The following is a 15,793-nucleotide window of genomic DNA, read 5'->3' as shown; positions in this document are numbered from 1 at the left end:
AACCTGCCAAACTAGTTGACCATCTAATGTGGTGGAAATGTTGAATTTCTCTCTTTTTTTCTCACTGGTGATATTCCACCCCCAGAGGTGTGAGATGACTTACATTACAGAATCTCTTTCCTCTTCCCATAGAAGAACATGACAACGGTGATGTTTACAATGATTTCTTTATAAGTAGCTCCATCGTCATGCGAAAGCTCCACCGCCCCTCAAGAGTCATGTTCGGGAGCCATATTTAAGTGTCCTACATTTCTTAAAGTGACAGCATTACTGTTGCTCACAGTAGTGAATTTTTGAAATTAGTGTTGAACCCCTCGTAGCAGTAATCATATAAGTGAACTACATCAGTATCTGTGTTTTGTCATTTTTTAGACGGCACAAATGAAATAAGTTGACTAATCGTAGCTCCATGATGGAATTATTTCCAAACCAATTACATCTCATTCTGTCAGACCTTACTATAAAAATGATGATTTCTAAAACATATACATTTATGCAAGACCTAAAAAGCACAGATTGACAGTAGCTTTCTAATTTCTGTATGCTTCCTGATCACCGTCTAGTGAAGAAGTGATTATTTCTGCCAGGCTAAAAATAGTAGAAAGTATTCAGAGCAAGGCCTTACTGGCAGCATTTTAGTGTCAAGCCGCTAAGCATTGCAAGGCCTTGTCAAGCTCACAAAAAAATGCTCTGTAACACTGTCCTATTTCCCTTTCCTTTCACTCTCAATGAGTTACCTGTCTGAAAACCTATTACTTTAGCCCACTCTCCTCTTCTCTTCCATGTCTCTTCTGTCAAAACACAAGTAGTGTAAGCAGAGGCGAGATGACACCAAGAATCATCTAGTAATGTTTAACAGACACCGCTCAGCCCTTTCTTCACTTCTCACTTGCTTAAATTCAGCTCCACGTTGTAACTACTTCTTATGTCAATTGTGCTGATATAATTCAGAGAAATATTAGATCTGTTGGCCATACTTACTATATGTTTCAGAAAATAAAGTACTCACCTTCAATTTTCCCTTGAATAATCCAGTGTGAGGAAAGGGGTTTCTACTTCAATGATATTGATTAAATTAATTGGAGCTGATCTTCAGTACCCAAGAGTGGCCATTAAACATTGTAAGGAGCTGGGTGTTGCCCTGTGTACACAGCTAAAGTCCGGCACTTGCAGAAGCTGAAAAAGCTGATTAGTGGTGGTGCCATGTGTCAGACACCCGTAAATCTAATATTGATGAACTATCCTAAGGAAATAGTGGTAAAACTCCTTTAAGATAATGATTGATTTTGCTCACAAAAATAAGGAGTTACTATGTACTGTTTATCATTTATAATTTGACTAATTAAGCTATTATTATTTTGGCTTAATTTAATTGATCAAATATAGTCTTTCCAATTTGTCCCTTAATGCTGGACTACTTACAATAGTTCCCAAGCAGAGCTCAGTTGTGTGTGAGGATGTTGACTAAACTCAGAATTTGGCACATATTTTAAAATAGGTCGGAATTAGAGCTCAATGTCTTGGTCTGGAGTGACATAATCTCAACAAGCAAATAGCCTCTTAAGAGAGGAAGAGGACTTGAACTCTAGTGCTATGTATTGGATGTAGCAATCGTAAAAGCTAAACAAGTTCTCCACTACTTGAACAACTTCTTGTCATACCCCTTGCTTGGCTCCGATAAAATAATAAAGTCTGTACTCACCTCCCGCGCTGTTGCCATTCCAGTGGTGTTGGCACTCGCTCTCCCCAGGGCTCTCATGCAATTTTGTGACACATGACGCCGGCGTCCAATTAGCTCTGGCATCACTGCCTCTGCCGTTGGACAAATTGAGCATGAAGAGGAAGTCCGAGATCAGCTGCAGCCTGGACATCCTCTTCATGTTCGATTTGTCCAAAGGAGGAGAGAGTGACGCTAGCGCTGATTGGGCACTGGTGTCCGGAGGTGCCGCAGACAGTTGTCCGGGGGTGCCGCAGACAGTTGCCCGGGGGTGCCGCAGACAGTTCTCTGGGGTGCTGCAGACAATTGCCCGGGGGTGCCGCAGACAGTTGTCCGGGGTGCTGCAGACAGTTGTCCGGGGGTGCCGCAGACAGTTGCCCGGGGGTGCCACAGACAGTTCTCTGGGGTGCCACAGACAGTTCTCTGGGGTGCCGCAGACAGTTCTCTGGGGTGCCGCAGACAGTTGCCCGGGGTGCGGCAGACCGTTCTCCGTGGTGCCGTAGACAGTTGTCCGGGTGTGCCCCAGACAGTTGTCCGGGGTGCCGCAGACAGTTCTCCGTGGTGCCGCAGATTGTTCTCCGGGGTGCCGTAGACAGTTGTCCGGGGTGCAACACCACATGAGAGCCCTGGAGAGAGTGAGTTGCAACACCGATGGAACAGAGGTGAGAATAGGCTTTATTTTATGAGGACCATACATTTTGATCAAAAAGGGGTTGTCCTAGTAGTGAACAACGCCTTTAATATTGAACCTTAAACGAGCCTTGCCAGAGCATTGCATGGCCCATATGTCACCTTAAACTGGCATCGCACTTTTCACACGCAAAAGCGTCCCCCTTTAGAACCCCAAGTAGAGTTCTCTCATACAGCCAAATTAGATATCCTGCTTTGCACTGTGGAGGGGGCAAACACCCCAAAACACCTGTCTGCAAATAACGTTTCTGGTTTGGCTTCTTATCCTGTCGTATGGCAAGACTCGTTAAAGGGTCTCTATTGACTTTTAGGATTTCTAACCCAATAGGTGGCGCTAGAGTTTAAGTGCCTTTTCTCTCTGAAGAGGCTACTTGCATATTTAAATTCACAGAGGAGCATTGCATGGCCTATCAGCCTCCTTACACTGGCTTTGCACTCCCCACAAGGACGAATGCTTAGACTGATAATTTCCACTGTGATTTTACGGATATACTTTCCTTGTTGTATCACATCAAACACCTTGAGTTGTTTGTTAAGAAGAGTAGAATTGTAAAAATTACCCTCTCAAGAAATTTTCTAAATGATCTTGAATATTGTTTTCACCAATTAAAAGGATTTGCCTAATTGTTGTAAGGAAATAAATAACAAAAAAAAATAAAATTTCCTTTCTTTCCATTTAAAAGGGTTGTCTATGAGTAGATAAAAAGGATCTACTTTTTCTTGCAGACCATGACACTTGTTGACTACTAGTTATCAGTCCACTATTTATTATTTTTTTGAGTTGTTGGAACTAATAGAAAAGTGGATATACCCCTGTTCTACTACGATTCTTCTAAACAATGCATTGTAGTTTGGTAATTGACCTTATTAAATTCCATTAAATATTATTGTGGTTAATCGGGACGTAACCATTTTCCTTTTTATAAGAAAGCATGATTCCTTGCAGAATACTATAGGACCCCCATTCTCTGGCATGTCATGTTTACCTGTATTAGGTACCGTACATTTTGCGTGTTAGCAGTCCATACAACATCTGCCGAAAGATCAGAAAGTGAATCTTGTGAACTTCATTAGAAGTGCCTCGTTGATTCTCCTTCTCATTTATGTAACCTGGTTATGGTTTTATTTCTGTTATTGGGGGCTCCTCCTTTCTTTGATTTGGTGGTGGGTGCTGGGGTAATGAAATGCATGTTTGTTTTTTTATTTCTTTGTATATGTAAATATAGCAATGTTTTTGATAAAATGTTACTGTCAGTCAATGATGCTTTTGCTTTTTACTGCTATCTTGTCTTGAGCCTGTTTTCAATGACATCTATTATCAGATTGAAATGGCGATTGAAACACTACAAAAGTCTGACGGCCTTTCAAGTCACAGAAGCTCTCTTCTCAACAGCCATGTAAGTCCTTCCTTTATTATCCTTTCTTTTCTGCATGTCTTTTGGTAGCTTTCTTTCCAGCCCTTTATGTCATCTTTGTTTTGAAAGCATAGGTTCCTTTCTAATTGGCATTTAAATTAAAAAAAATGGTTGTGCCCAATACTTGCCACTCAATACCCTAATGAGCCTTCTCTATAATTTGTGCAACTGTTATATAGATCATGTTTATTGGACCTATGGTTTCATGACATCTTTTAAAATCACCATAAATGTTCACTTATTTTCTATTATTTTGTGTATATCAGGTTACGGTTCATGCTGATTTTACTTCATATCGTTCACATTATATGTTTTGCGTATGCATTGGCTCCAATTCCTTTAGGATCAATTGAAAACATCAATAACATTGAAGACATGAAGTTATTAAGGGCATTTTTTCTCATACATTAAGTACGCAGAGAGTCTACGGCCACTGATGAGTTTTTATAGAAGTCTAAACCAGCAAATGAGATGACACATTTGCTGTTCTAGTTGACATGCCAACCCCTGGACTTTCCAATTATCTGCCTGGTATCACAAGGCCACTGACATAAATCTTGGGTATCTGTCATTATACACTAGATAAATGAGTCATTTTTGATATGATGTAACTTATGAGACTCCAAATGATGTCACACCACAAATAATATTGGATCTAATGAGATGCATGCTCTCTAATTGTATCCATCATTAGTAGACAGTGAGACGGTCATTATTTTGTCTCCTTACATTACAGGATATTGTTTTGTTCTAGTGATCTATTGGACAGCAATGCATTAATAATTCATAGGATAATGGAAAGTAGCTTGGTAGATCAACTTTACTACTGTTACAGTTTAGGTTCAAAGTGATTGGATATAGCAAAATGTGGCATGGAATGAATCACATGTAAAAAAAAGGGAGATTTTAAGTCCATCTAGTTCAACCCATAGACTAACATGTTGATCCATAGGAAGGCAAAAAAACATGGGGCAAACTCTAAGCTCCACACAGGGGAAAAAAATTCCTTCCCGACTCCACATACGGCAATCAGACTAGTTCCTTGGATCAAGGAATGTAGTATATATAACCTGTAATATTATTCTTTTCAAGAAAGGCATCCAGTCTCTTTTTAAATTTTAGTAGTGAATCACTCATTACAACATCATACGGCAGAGAGTTCCATAGTCTCACTGCTCTTACAGTAAAGAATCTGCGTCTGTGATTATGCTTAAACCTTCTTTCCTCCAGACCTAGAGGATGCCCCCTTGTCCCCGTCACAGGTCTAAGGGCCCCATTACAAGTATCAATGTCCCAGCGATCCCACCAACGATCCGACGTGGATGGGATCGCTGGGACATAGTTAGCTGATCGCTGGTGAGCTGTCACATAGACAGACCCACCAGCGATCAGGACCAGCGTGCACGCTGGTTTCCATGGTAAACAGCGGGTAACTAAGAGCCGCGCGGCTCTTAGATACCTGCTGTTTACATTGGAAACCAGCTCCCAGCGTCGCTGATCGCTGGTCTCTCGCTGCCACACGCAGCTATGTGCGCTGGCCAGCGGGAGACCAACGATCAAAAAACAGCCCAGGATGTTCCAGCGCGATCAGCGATACCCGGCAGGGGGGCCGGTCGCTGATCCTTGTCACACACAGCGATGTCACTGGTGAGATCGCTGTAGCGTCAAAAAATCAGCGATCTCGCTCGCCTTAAGAGTAAAAAGATAATTAGAAAGCTTTTTGTACTGTCCCCTCATTTATTTATACATTGTAATAAGATCACCCCTAAGCCTTTGTTTTTCCAAACTAAATAACCCCAAGTGTAATAACCTGTCTTGGTATGGCAGACCCCCCAGGTCTCTAATAACCTTGGTCGCTTTTCTCTGCACCCGCTCCAGTTCAGCTATGTCTTTCTTATACACCGGAGAGCAGAACTGTACGCAGTATTCTAAGTGTGGTCGCACTAGTGACTTGTATAGAGGTAAAATTATGTTCTCCTCATGAGCATCTATGCCTCTTTTAATGCATCCCATTATTTTATTTGCCTTTGCAGCAGCTGCCTGACACTGGCCACTAAATGTGAGTTTGTCGTCCACCCATACACCTAGGTCTTTTTCAGTGAGAGTTTTGCCCAATGTTTTACAATTAAGCACATAAATATACATCTTATTTCCTCTGCCCAGGTGCGTGTCCTTACATTTATCCCCATTAAAGCTCATTTGCCATTTATCAACCCAAGCTTCTAATTTACATAAATCCTCCTGTAATATAAAATTGTCCTCCTCTGTATTAATTACCCTGCAGTTTAGTGTCATCTGAAAATATTGAAATTCTACTCTGTATGCCCCCTACAAGGTCATTAATAAATATGTTAAAAAGAAGCGGGCCCAACACCGACCCCTGCGGTACCCCACTGATAACCGTGACCCAGTCCGAGTGTGCTCCATTAATAACCACCCTTTGTTTCCTATCCCTGAGCCAGCTCTTAACCCACTTACACATATTTTCCCCTATCCCCATTGTTCTGATTTTATGTATCAATCTTTTGTATGGCACTGTATCAAAAGCTTTTGAAAAGTCCATGTACACCACATCCACTGCATTCCCTTGGTCCAGTCCGGAACTTACTTCTTCATAAAAGCTTATCAGATTAGTCTGACAGGAACGGTCCCCTGTAAACCCATGTTGATATTGGGTCATGAGGTTATTCTTCTTCAGACACTCCAGTATAGCATCTCCTAGGATTTTACCCACAGTTGAGGTTAAACTCAATGGCCTATAATTTCCAAGTTCAGTTTTTGTCCCCTTTTTGAATATTGGCACCACATTTGCTATACTCCAATCCTGTGGTACAGACCATGTTATTATGGAATCTTTAAAGATTAAAAATAATGGTCTATCTATGACTGGAGAGTATCCCATCTGGGCCCCGAGATTTGTAAATTTTAGTGATTTTTAGACGCTGCCATACTTCCTGCTGGGTTGAGCAGGTTACATTTAATGGTGAATGTTTGCAATCACTGATCATGTTATCAGTCATGGGATTTTTTTGTTTAAATACTGTTGAAAAATAGTCATTGTCACGACTCGCGACCGCATTCGCGGTCGAGTCGGCGCCTCCACGTCGACCGACCACGCCGACGTGGGGCGAGCGTCCCAGGTGGGGACGAAATGTGGACCCACTGGACCACAGGGGGGACCCGGGCCAACCTGGACTAGGGAAGAGTAGCGACCGGGGTCTGAGGCAGCTGAGCATGTGGACGAAGTAGCAGAACGACATGACACCGCACAGCTTCAGGTATAGACAAAGTTTACTCAAAGTCAAAGCAGAGTATGTAAACAGAACATAATGCCAGGCTCCCGATTCCGCACATCAGGGAGGGGTACACGTCTCAGGATAACAGACGAAGGCAGGAGGACATTACGGGTTGATGCAGTCCAGGGTTGTCTGGCACAGGCATACTAGGGCGGCCTCTTCCTCAGGCCTCAGACGTAGCCCTGGCTCAGCAGGAGAACATCAGACACCGACCTCAGACTGACTTCAGGCGATGGCAGGGGTCATCACGGGTTGATGCAGTCCAGAGTCGTCTGGCACAGGCATATCAGGACGGCCTATCTCTCAGGTCTCAGGCATAGCACTGGCTCAGCAGGAGAACATCAGACACATACCCAGGACAGACGTCAGACAATGGCAGGAGTCATCATGGGTTGATGCAGTCTAGGATCCTCTGGCACGGACATACTAGGATGGCCTCTTTCTCAGGCCTCAGGCGTAGCACAGGCTCAGCAGGAGAACATCAAATACCGATCCCAGAAGGACGTCATCACTGGGTGGACCTCAGGGAATTGGCGGAACATTGGGACACAGGCAGGACATCAGGAACACGGGCAGGACATCAGGAACACGGACTGGACACCAGGAACACGGACATCAGGACACCAGGAACACGGACATCAGGACACCAGGAACACGGACATCAGGACACCAGGAACACGGACATCAGGACACCAGGAACACAGACATCAGGACACCAGGAACACGGACATCAGGACACCAGGAACACGGACATAAGGACACCAGGAACACGGGCATCCGCACCGTCGCAGCTACAGCCACAAAATTTGGCACAGTCACACGTCTGGACCCTGAGAGCGTCATAGGCTATGTTGTGAGTCAAAATTTTAACCCCACGCGTTCCAATTCACCAAACAATTTTGCCCCTATCTACATAATGGGGAAAAAGTGAAAGGAAAACTGTTGGAGGCAAATTGACAGCTGCCAGATGTGAACAAGGGGGACGTAAAGAATGAGAGCGATGGCGCCAAAGAGTATATACCGTACAGTTGCTAAGGTGGGGCCCTGACATGAGATACTCACACACACAAAATGCGCCACACACTACCACGTGCTTCAACACATATACCACCCTCAGCACACATTTCACCACACATACACCAACCTCGCCACATAAAAGTCGAAACACAAAAGTCGCCACTCAGAACTCGCCACGCTGTCCCAGAGCTGTTTAAAAGATGAAAAATGAGCTGTGATTGGTTGCTATCAGCAACAGTTTTCTTTGTAGACAGTTGTGGTAACTGAGGCCTATTATTCTTATCATTTCTATGGTGTTATCGTCCTTCTGTAAACCTGGAAATAACACAACTTATTACCGTGCCAACACAGACCACCCTCTGACACAGACTGCAGGGGGAGCTCAGTATCACACAGGATAGGATTAGATACACGGCTCAGCAGAGAGTATCACACAGGATAGGATTAGATACACAGCTCAGCAGTCAGTATCACACAGGATAGTAATAGATACACGGCTCAGCAGACAGTATCACACAGGATAGGATTAGATACACGGCTCAACAGTCAGTATCACACAGGATAGGATTAGATACACAGCTCAGCAGTTAGTATTACACAGGAGAGGATTAGACACATGGCTCAGCAGGCAGTATCACACAGGATAGGATTAGATACACAGCTCAGTAGTCAGTATCACACAGGATAGGATTAGATACACAGCTCAGCAGTCAGTATCACACAGGATAGGAATAGATACACGGCTCAGCAGACAGTATCACACAGGATAGGATTAGATACGCAGCTCAGCACACAGTATCACACAGAATAGTATTAGATACATGGCTCAACAGACAGTATCACACAGAATAGGGTTAGATACATGGCTCAGCAGTCAGTATCACACAGGCTAGGATTAGATGCATGGCTCAGCAGTCAGTATCACACAGGATAGGATTAGATACACGGCTCAGCAGACAGTATCACACAGAATAGGATTAGATACATGGCTCAGCAGACAGTATCACACAGAATAGGATTAGATACACAGCTCAGCAGTCAGTATCACACAGGATAGGATTAGATGCACGGTTTTTATGTGCAATATAATCATTATAATTTGTTATAACTAACCACAGTTGGTTACTATGCCCAGGCAGCGCCGGGCTCTTCAGCTAGTATATTCATAAATTAGTAGTAGGCATAGTAGAGGAACAGCATAATACAGAGTCATAAGAATAAAAGTATTTGCTAAAATGCCCATGTTCAAAGTGGTGACAGATCCCCTTTAACCCCGTCACTCCCGGACGATATTCTGTTTTTATCCTCCCCTTCTTCCCAGAGCCATAACTTTTTATTTTTTCCGTCAATATGGCCACTTGAGGGCTTGATTTTTTTGCGGGATAAATTGTAATTTTGAACAACACCATTGATTTTACCATATAATGTACTGAAAAATAGGAAAAAAAATTCCAAGTGAGGGGAAATTGCACAATTGTTTTCTGGATTTTTTATTTACCATGTTCACTAAAAGGTAAAACTGACCTGACAAGTATGCAGACACCAAATATCTATAGTATTTTTTATATTTAAGTGGTAAAAAAAATTCAGAAAATTGAATGAAAAAAATTTTTTGTGTCTGTCGCCATTTGCTGAGGACTCGTATTGTCTCCATTTTTTTGGTACTGGGACTGGGTGAGGGCATATTTTTGCGACTTGATCTGAGGTTTTTACTGATACCATTTTGGTGCAGATACAATCTTTTGATCGCCTCTTATTGCATTTTATAGCAATGTTGCAGTGACTAAAGAGCGTAATTCTGGTGTTTTGAGTTTTTTCTCGTACGGTGTTTACCGATCAGATTAATTTACTTTATATTTTGATTCATTGGACATTTCTAAACTCAGCAATACCAAATATGTGCATTTTTTATTTTTATAATTGTTTTATTTTTATTTTGCGTTTTTTGTATTTTTTTTTTCAATTTTTTAATACCGTACTTATTTTTACTGGGTTTAATAATCCCCTTAGGAGGCTTGAAGCTGTGATCTTCCGATTTTCTGTGCTTCACATAGCTGGGCTTCAGCAATGTCACTGGCCAGCATTCACAGAAGCATCGGGATGATGACAGACACGGAGGTCTGTATGTGACGAACAGCCCACCGCTGTTCGTCCAATACGGCGACTAACGGGGGTCCCGCTGTCACCAAAACGTGACGGACAGCGGACCCTGTTTCACCACTATGTCACAATCCCACCACTGACACGGGTGTATCAGCGGACGGAGGGACGAGACACACTGCCGGCACACGGCTATCACAGGCGCAGTGGGGGCTTATCTTAGTTATCCCACCACTGGCACCATGTGACAAAAATATCCAGCAAGCTAATCTCGCTCTACAATTTACCGCAGGGGGGGTATTTTGGGTGCCCCACCACTGCTATCAATCTTCTAAGTACTGCGGGGATTTCTGTACATCCCACTTTCTCTGTTCCACTTTGGAACTCGCAGCTCTCCGGTGCCCCCCTTACCCTCAGGTCAGTCAGGGAACTGCACCTAGGATAATTAGTCGCCGGACGGGCTGCCTGTTGTGAACCGGCAATTAGGCTTCTGCTGTAAGGGAATTATCAATGCTGCGGCCGCAGCCCCTCATTCAGCAATATAAGACCCTTCTGGACTGCCAGCAAGCCGCAATCACCGTACACAACGCGCTGCGCTGCCACCAGCTCCTGGTTTTTTTAAGTTATAGACTCAAGGGAGGGGTTCGAAGCCAACCCGACAAATTAATAGCGATTATCTAACAAAGGCGTATAGTTCGATTCTTAGAGCATGGAGACAACTAAATAACTTTATCATTTATTTTCCGAAAGAGGACAGTGATTATACAGATGAAAGTTGCTATAAAGTTGAGACATAAGATATGTACATTAGACAAGTATAAAACAAAGTGGATGAAAGAAGAAAGTACACTCACATGTGGTCAGTTGGTGTTAGGCATCCCATGTGGCTTTAAGGGGGGTGGAGGCGGAGCTGCACGTCTCCGCTCATCTGCCGGTCTCTCTAGCACGAGGACTTGAGCTGTCAAATTATTATAAATTTATTATTATTTATTCACAGAAGCATCGTGATGATGACAGACACTGAGGTCTTCTGCAGACCCCTGGCGATTATGACAACCCATCAGCGCCCAACTATCATGTGACAAGGACGCCGATGGGTGAGACTTGTAATGTGCTTCCAGCCGATGCATGCCGCGGTCAGTGATTGCATCAAAGGCAGTGACACAGCCGATGACGTAAATATACATCATCGGTCGTGAAGGAGTTAGTGCTAAAGCTACATGACAAAGTCATACGGTAATTTGATAGGATTTTTCTCTTTTGACTGGTCAATACTTAAAAAGCTCTTTGACTTTGAGCTTTCTTTGGTATTACAGTTTTCGTATTCCATGGAAAGTTTCAAACATTAGAAATGTTTGCTGCTTTTTTCCTTATCTTTTTAGCAGTAAGTTTTCTCTATACAATTTCTACATTGAATGATTTGCTCTCCTGTCTTCTTATTCTGGTAGCCTGTGATTTTCTTCTCAAATGATACTATTAAAGGCACTCTACTGAACTCCAGTCCACTCAGCCATCTGGAAGTGACTGTGAACATACCTAGCAACATCTGTTGTAGTCAAACAGGGTCATATAAGTTTCATTCAGTAAAAAATGCAGGCCCACATTAATATCACAAAATGACCTGAATACACAAACTTAGTCGTAAAATCAATAAATTGCAGCCTGAAATAAAAATTGAAGGGTGTAGTTTGCAGTTGGTAGTTGGTTTTTCTTTCAACGTTGGAGTGGCACTTTAAATGTAAGCCCCCTCCCTTTTGTCATACACTCACCTTCTGACATCTATAACATTTTTCAGCACCGCTTCGGTCCTGCGTTGCCGTCTTGTGAGTGTAACTTCTAAGTGGTCAGAAGTCAGAAGCTACATCACAAGGTCTCAGTACAAGTCTATGAGAGTCAGAGCAAGGCTCTTATAGATTTGTATTGAAAAGTGACACCTGTGCTGCTCCATGAAACACTGGAGCTGCCGGCAGGTTACTTTTCGCCGGAGACCAAAACGAGTGACACTGGAAAAGGATGAATGCCACGTCAGGTGAGTATTAGACAGGGGGCAGGTGAATTACACTTAAAACACCACTTCAGTGGTGCAATAAAAAAAAACTCTGGAGTGGTGCTTTAATACTAGAGATGACCAAATTAGTTTAATGAATTCACGACAAATATTTAGGAATTTGTTGCTCCATAGATTATGCCCCCATAAAATGCTCCATAGATTATGCCCCATAAGATGCTCAATAGATTATGTCCCCATATGCGGCTCCATAGAATACTCCCCCATATTCTGCCCCATAGAATATACCCCCATATGCTGCTCCATAGAATATGCCCCCATATGCTGCCCCATAGAATATGCCCCCATATGCTGCTCCATAGAATATGTCCCCATATGCTGCCCCATAGAATATGCCCCCATATACTGCCCCCATATGCTGCTCCATAGATTATACCCCCATAAGATGCTCCATAGATTATGCCCCCATATGCTGCTCCATAGATACTGTCCCCATAAAATGATCCATAGATAATGCTCCATAGAATATGCCCTCATATGCTGCTCCATAGATTTTGCCCCTATATGCTGCTCCATAGAATATACCCCCATATGATGCCCCCATATGCTGCCCCATAGAATAAGCCCCCATATGCTGCCCCCATATGCTGATCCATAGAATATGCCCCTATATGCTGCTCCCATATTCTGCTCCATACATTATGCCCCCATATGCCGCTGCTGCAAAAAAATGACATACTCACCTGTTATGAATGGGTCACCGAGGAAGATGGCAGGAACAGGCTAAGCCACCAGAAAACCAGAGAGGTTGGTAACTAAGCGGATTGCAGACCCCTGATCCTATCAACACAACTAGCAGTAGCCATGGAGCGTTCCAACGATGCCCTAGGCGCATCGTCACAGCCGGAGAACTAACTAAGCCTAAAGCCAGAAAGGTGAAATCTAAACTGCCCCGGAGCAGATCCCCAAAGGAATAGACAGCCCCCAAACATATATCGTTGGTAAGACAAGATGAGACACAAACACAGGCAGAAAACAGACTGAGCAAATGGTTGGGTCCAAGCTGTCTAGACAGGACAGGACAGAAAAGACACTGTCTGCAATCACGCACAAAACCCCCCAAAAAATCCAGCACTTCTGATATACAAAATACTGAGGTCACACGACCTCACCCCCGCTAGATCAGCACTCTGGTATAAACTGGAAGCAAAGCAAAATACAACAAAGCAGGAAGCAAAAAAAAGGCACAACCAGATTAGATGCAAAGGATTAGCAAAATAATCACTTAATTGAACCATGCAGACCAGGCAGGGGACAAATCAGCTCCAAATGCACAAGGAGGAAATCTCCAGCAACCACGAAGAGCATCAAGCTCAATTATATGCTCCCGGCCATTAATCACAGGTTCCCAATTATCGTCGTCAGGTGGGGAACTTCCATCAACCTGGCCAGCTCCACTACTCTCAGTAACGAGCAGAGGGAGCTTCAGCTCAGAAATCCAAGCAAGGGAATTCACAACACTCACCTCTCATCGCTGGGGGCCAGGTGTCGGGTCCTGAGCAGGCGGGGACACCGGCGTGCTATGGGGGCCAGGTGCCGGTGTTGCCGCTTGCTCAGGACCCGGCACCTGAGATATTCACCTGTCTCCAGTCCATTGCTGCTTGCTGCTGTCTGCTGCGTCCTCTGTCAGTGACTGTTTAGGCAGCAGAGGATACAGAGCGCACTAACCACATCACCATGCCCTCTGCTGCCTAAACATCACTGATGCAGATCGCAGCAGACAGCAGCAAGCAGCGATGGACCAGGGACAGGTGAATATTGGATATACTTACCCCCTCCTGGCGCGTCTCTGCAGCCCCCCGCTTCTCCCATGGTCTCCCTTCCTTCCTTCAGCGGTCACGTGGTACCACTCATTAAACTTATGAATATGCACAAATTCATGAGCTTAATTAGCGGTAACACGTGACCGCTGAAGGAAGGAAGGGAGACTGTGGGAGAAGCGGGGAAGGGGGCTGCAGTGACACGTCAGGGGGGTCAGTAAGATCTCTGACACCCCCGCTCCTCCTCCCCTGCTGACCGCAGGTATATGATTCGTGTATAAACAGAGAGGGGGACTTTTAGCCCTAAAAAATGGCCTGAAAATCTCGTCTTATACACGAGTATAAACGGTTCTTGCAATTCACTTCAAATCGATTTTTTTTCTTTAAATTCAGCTAAACTGGCAAATTCAAATTTCATAAGATTCATTCATGTTTACCTGGCACCATTTCTGTAAAAATTTTCAGCATTGGCATGTGTGAAAAAATGCTGCAAAGTAAGAATGCTTTCCATAATATAAAGTCATGGCTCAAAGTGTTGGCACCCTTGAAATTGCTCCAGAAAATAAAGTATTTCTCCCAGAAAATTATTGCAATTACACAAGTTTTGTTATACACATGTTTATTTCTTTTGTCTGTGTTGGAACAACACAAAAAGCAAGAAAAAGGCATATTGGACATAAATTCACACAAAACTGCAAAAATGGGCAAAACAAAATTGTTGGCACCTTTCCAAAATTGTCGTTAAACAACTTTGTTTCAAGTATGTGATGCTCATTCAAACTCACCTGTGGCAAGTAACAGGTATAGGCAATATGAAAACCAGATAAAAAAGGGAGAAGTTGACTCAATTTTTGCATTGTGTGTCTGTGTGCCACACTAAGCATGGAGGGTTGTGATGAAAACTGGAAAGATAATGAGCGCAATAGGTTTTTATCTGTATTAAAAGAGAAAATAAAAAGCAAAGAATATGCTCACCTTCAAGAGTTGTGAAAGGCTCAACCCCTGTAATTGCTGCACTGCCACTAGTAAATGATTCAGTAGAAAAACCGTGGAAGTATAAACACGTATTTATAGGAAGACTTCTGTGGTTTGTCCTGATGAATAGGCAGGTGTGGTTCAAAACACGTTGATAAATAAAAGAACTCATTTATACCTTCATGGTTTTTCTACTGAATCCTTTACTATTGGCAAAACCGGTTTGTCTCCACTTTCTCAAGCTGCACATTCACTAAACATGGACAAAAGAGAGAGAACTGTCTGAGGACTTGAGAACCAAAATTGTTGAAAAATATCAACAATCTCAAGGTTGCAAGTTGATCTCCAGAGATCTTGGTGTTCCTTTGCCAACAGTGTGCAACATAATCAAGAAGTTTACAACTCATGGCACTGTAGCTAATATCCCTGGATGTGGACAACAGAAAAAATTTATGAAAGCTTGCAATGCAGGATAGTCTGTGTAGTGAAATATGTATATGTATGGATGTATGACCAGCAGTAAATTAACATCTGTCCTTAAGGTACTGTCACACTAAGCGATATTGCTAGCAATATCGCTATAACTTGCGAGACGAGCGACGAGCGTGGAGCCGGGCGGGAGGACGCAGGATCACCTAGTGTGACAGGTAAGTAGCGACCCCCGTCCCCAGCGATGTCGCCGGTGAGATCTGCCTGTGTGGCAGCTCACTAGCGACCACTTAGCGATGTACCAGCGATCCTGACCGCGTCATATC

The 15,793-nt window shown here is 43.5% G+C and overlaps 1 protein-coding gene across 3 annotated transcripts in view; it reads left to right on the top strand.

Annotated features, from left to right (window-relative positions):
• The window catches only part of RFX3 (regulatory factor X3), a 512,595-nt gene that overhangs the window by 346,910 nt on the left and 149,892 nt on the right, over positions 1–15,793 (top strand). For all 3 annotated transcript variants that reach the window (XM_073542615.1, XM_073542614.1, XM_073542613.1), the window contains one exon: positions 3,730–3,804. In XM_073542615.1, the coding sequence (XP_073398716.1) occupies positions 3,730–3,804 (75 nt within the window). The remainder of the gene's footprint in view (positions 1–3,729; positions 3,805–15,793) is intronic.

Source organism: Dendrobates tinctorius, unplaced genomic scaffold (genome assembly GCF_039654945.1).
Source record: "Dendrobates tinctorius isolate UK_male_01 unplaced genomic scaffold, ASM3965494v1 ptg000128l, whole genome shotgun sequence".
Classification (NCBI taxonomy): Eukaryota; Metazoa; Chordata; class Amphibia; order Anura; family Dendrobatidae; genus Dendrobates; species Dendrobates tinctorius.
This window is presented reverse-complemented; position numbering and strand designations above follow the sequence as displayed.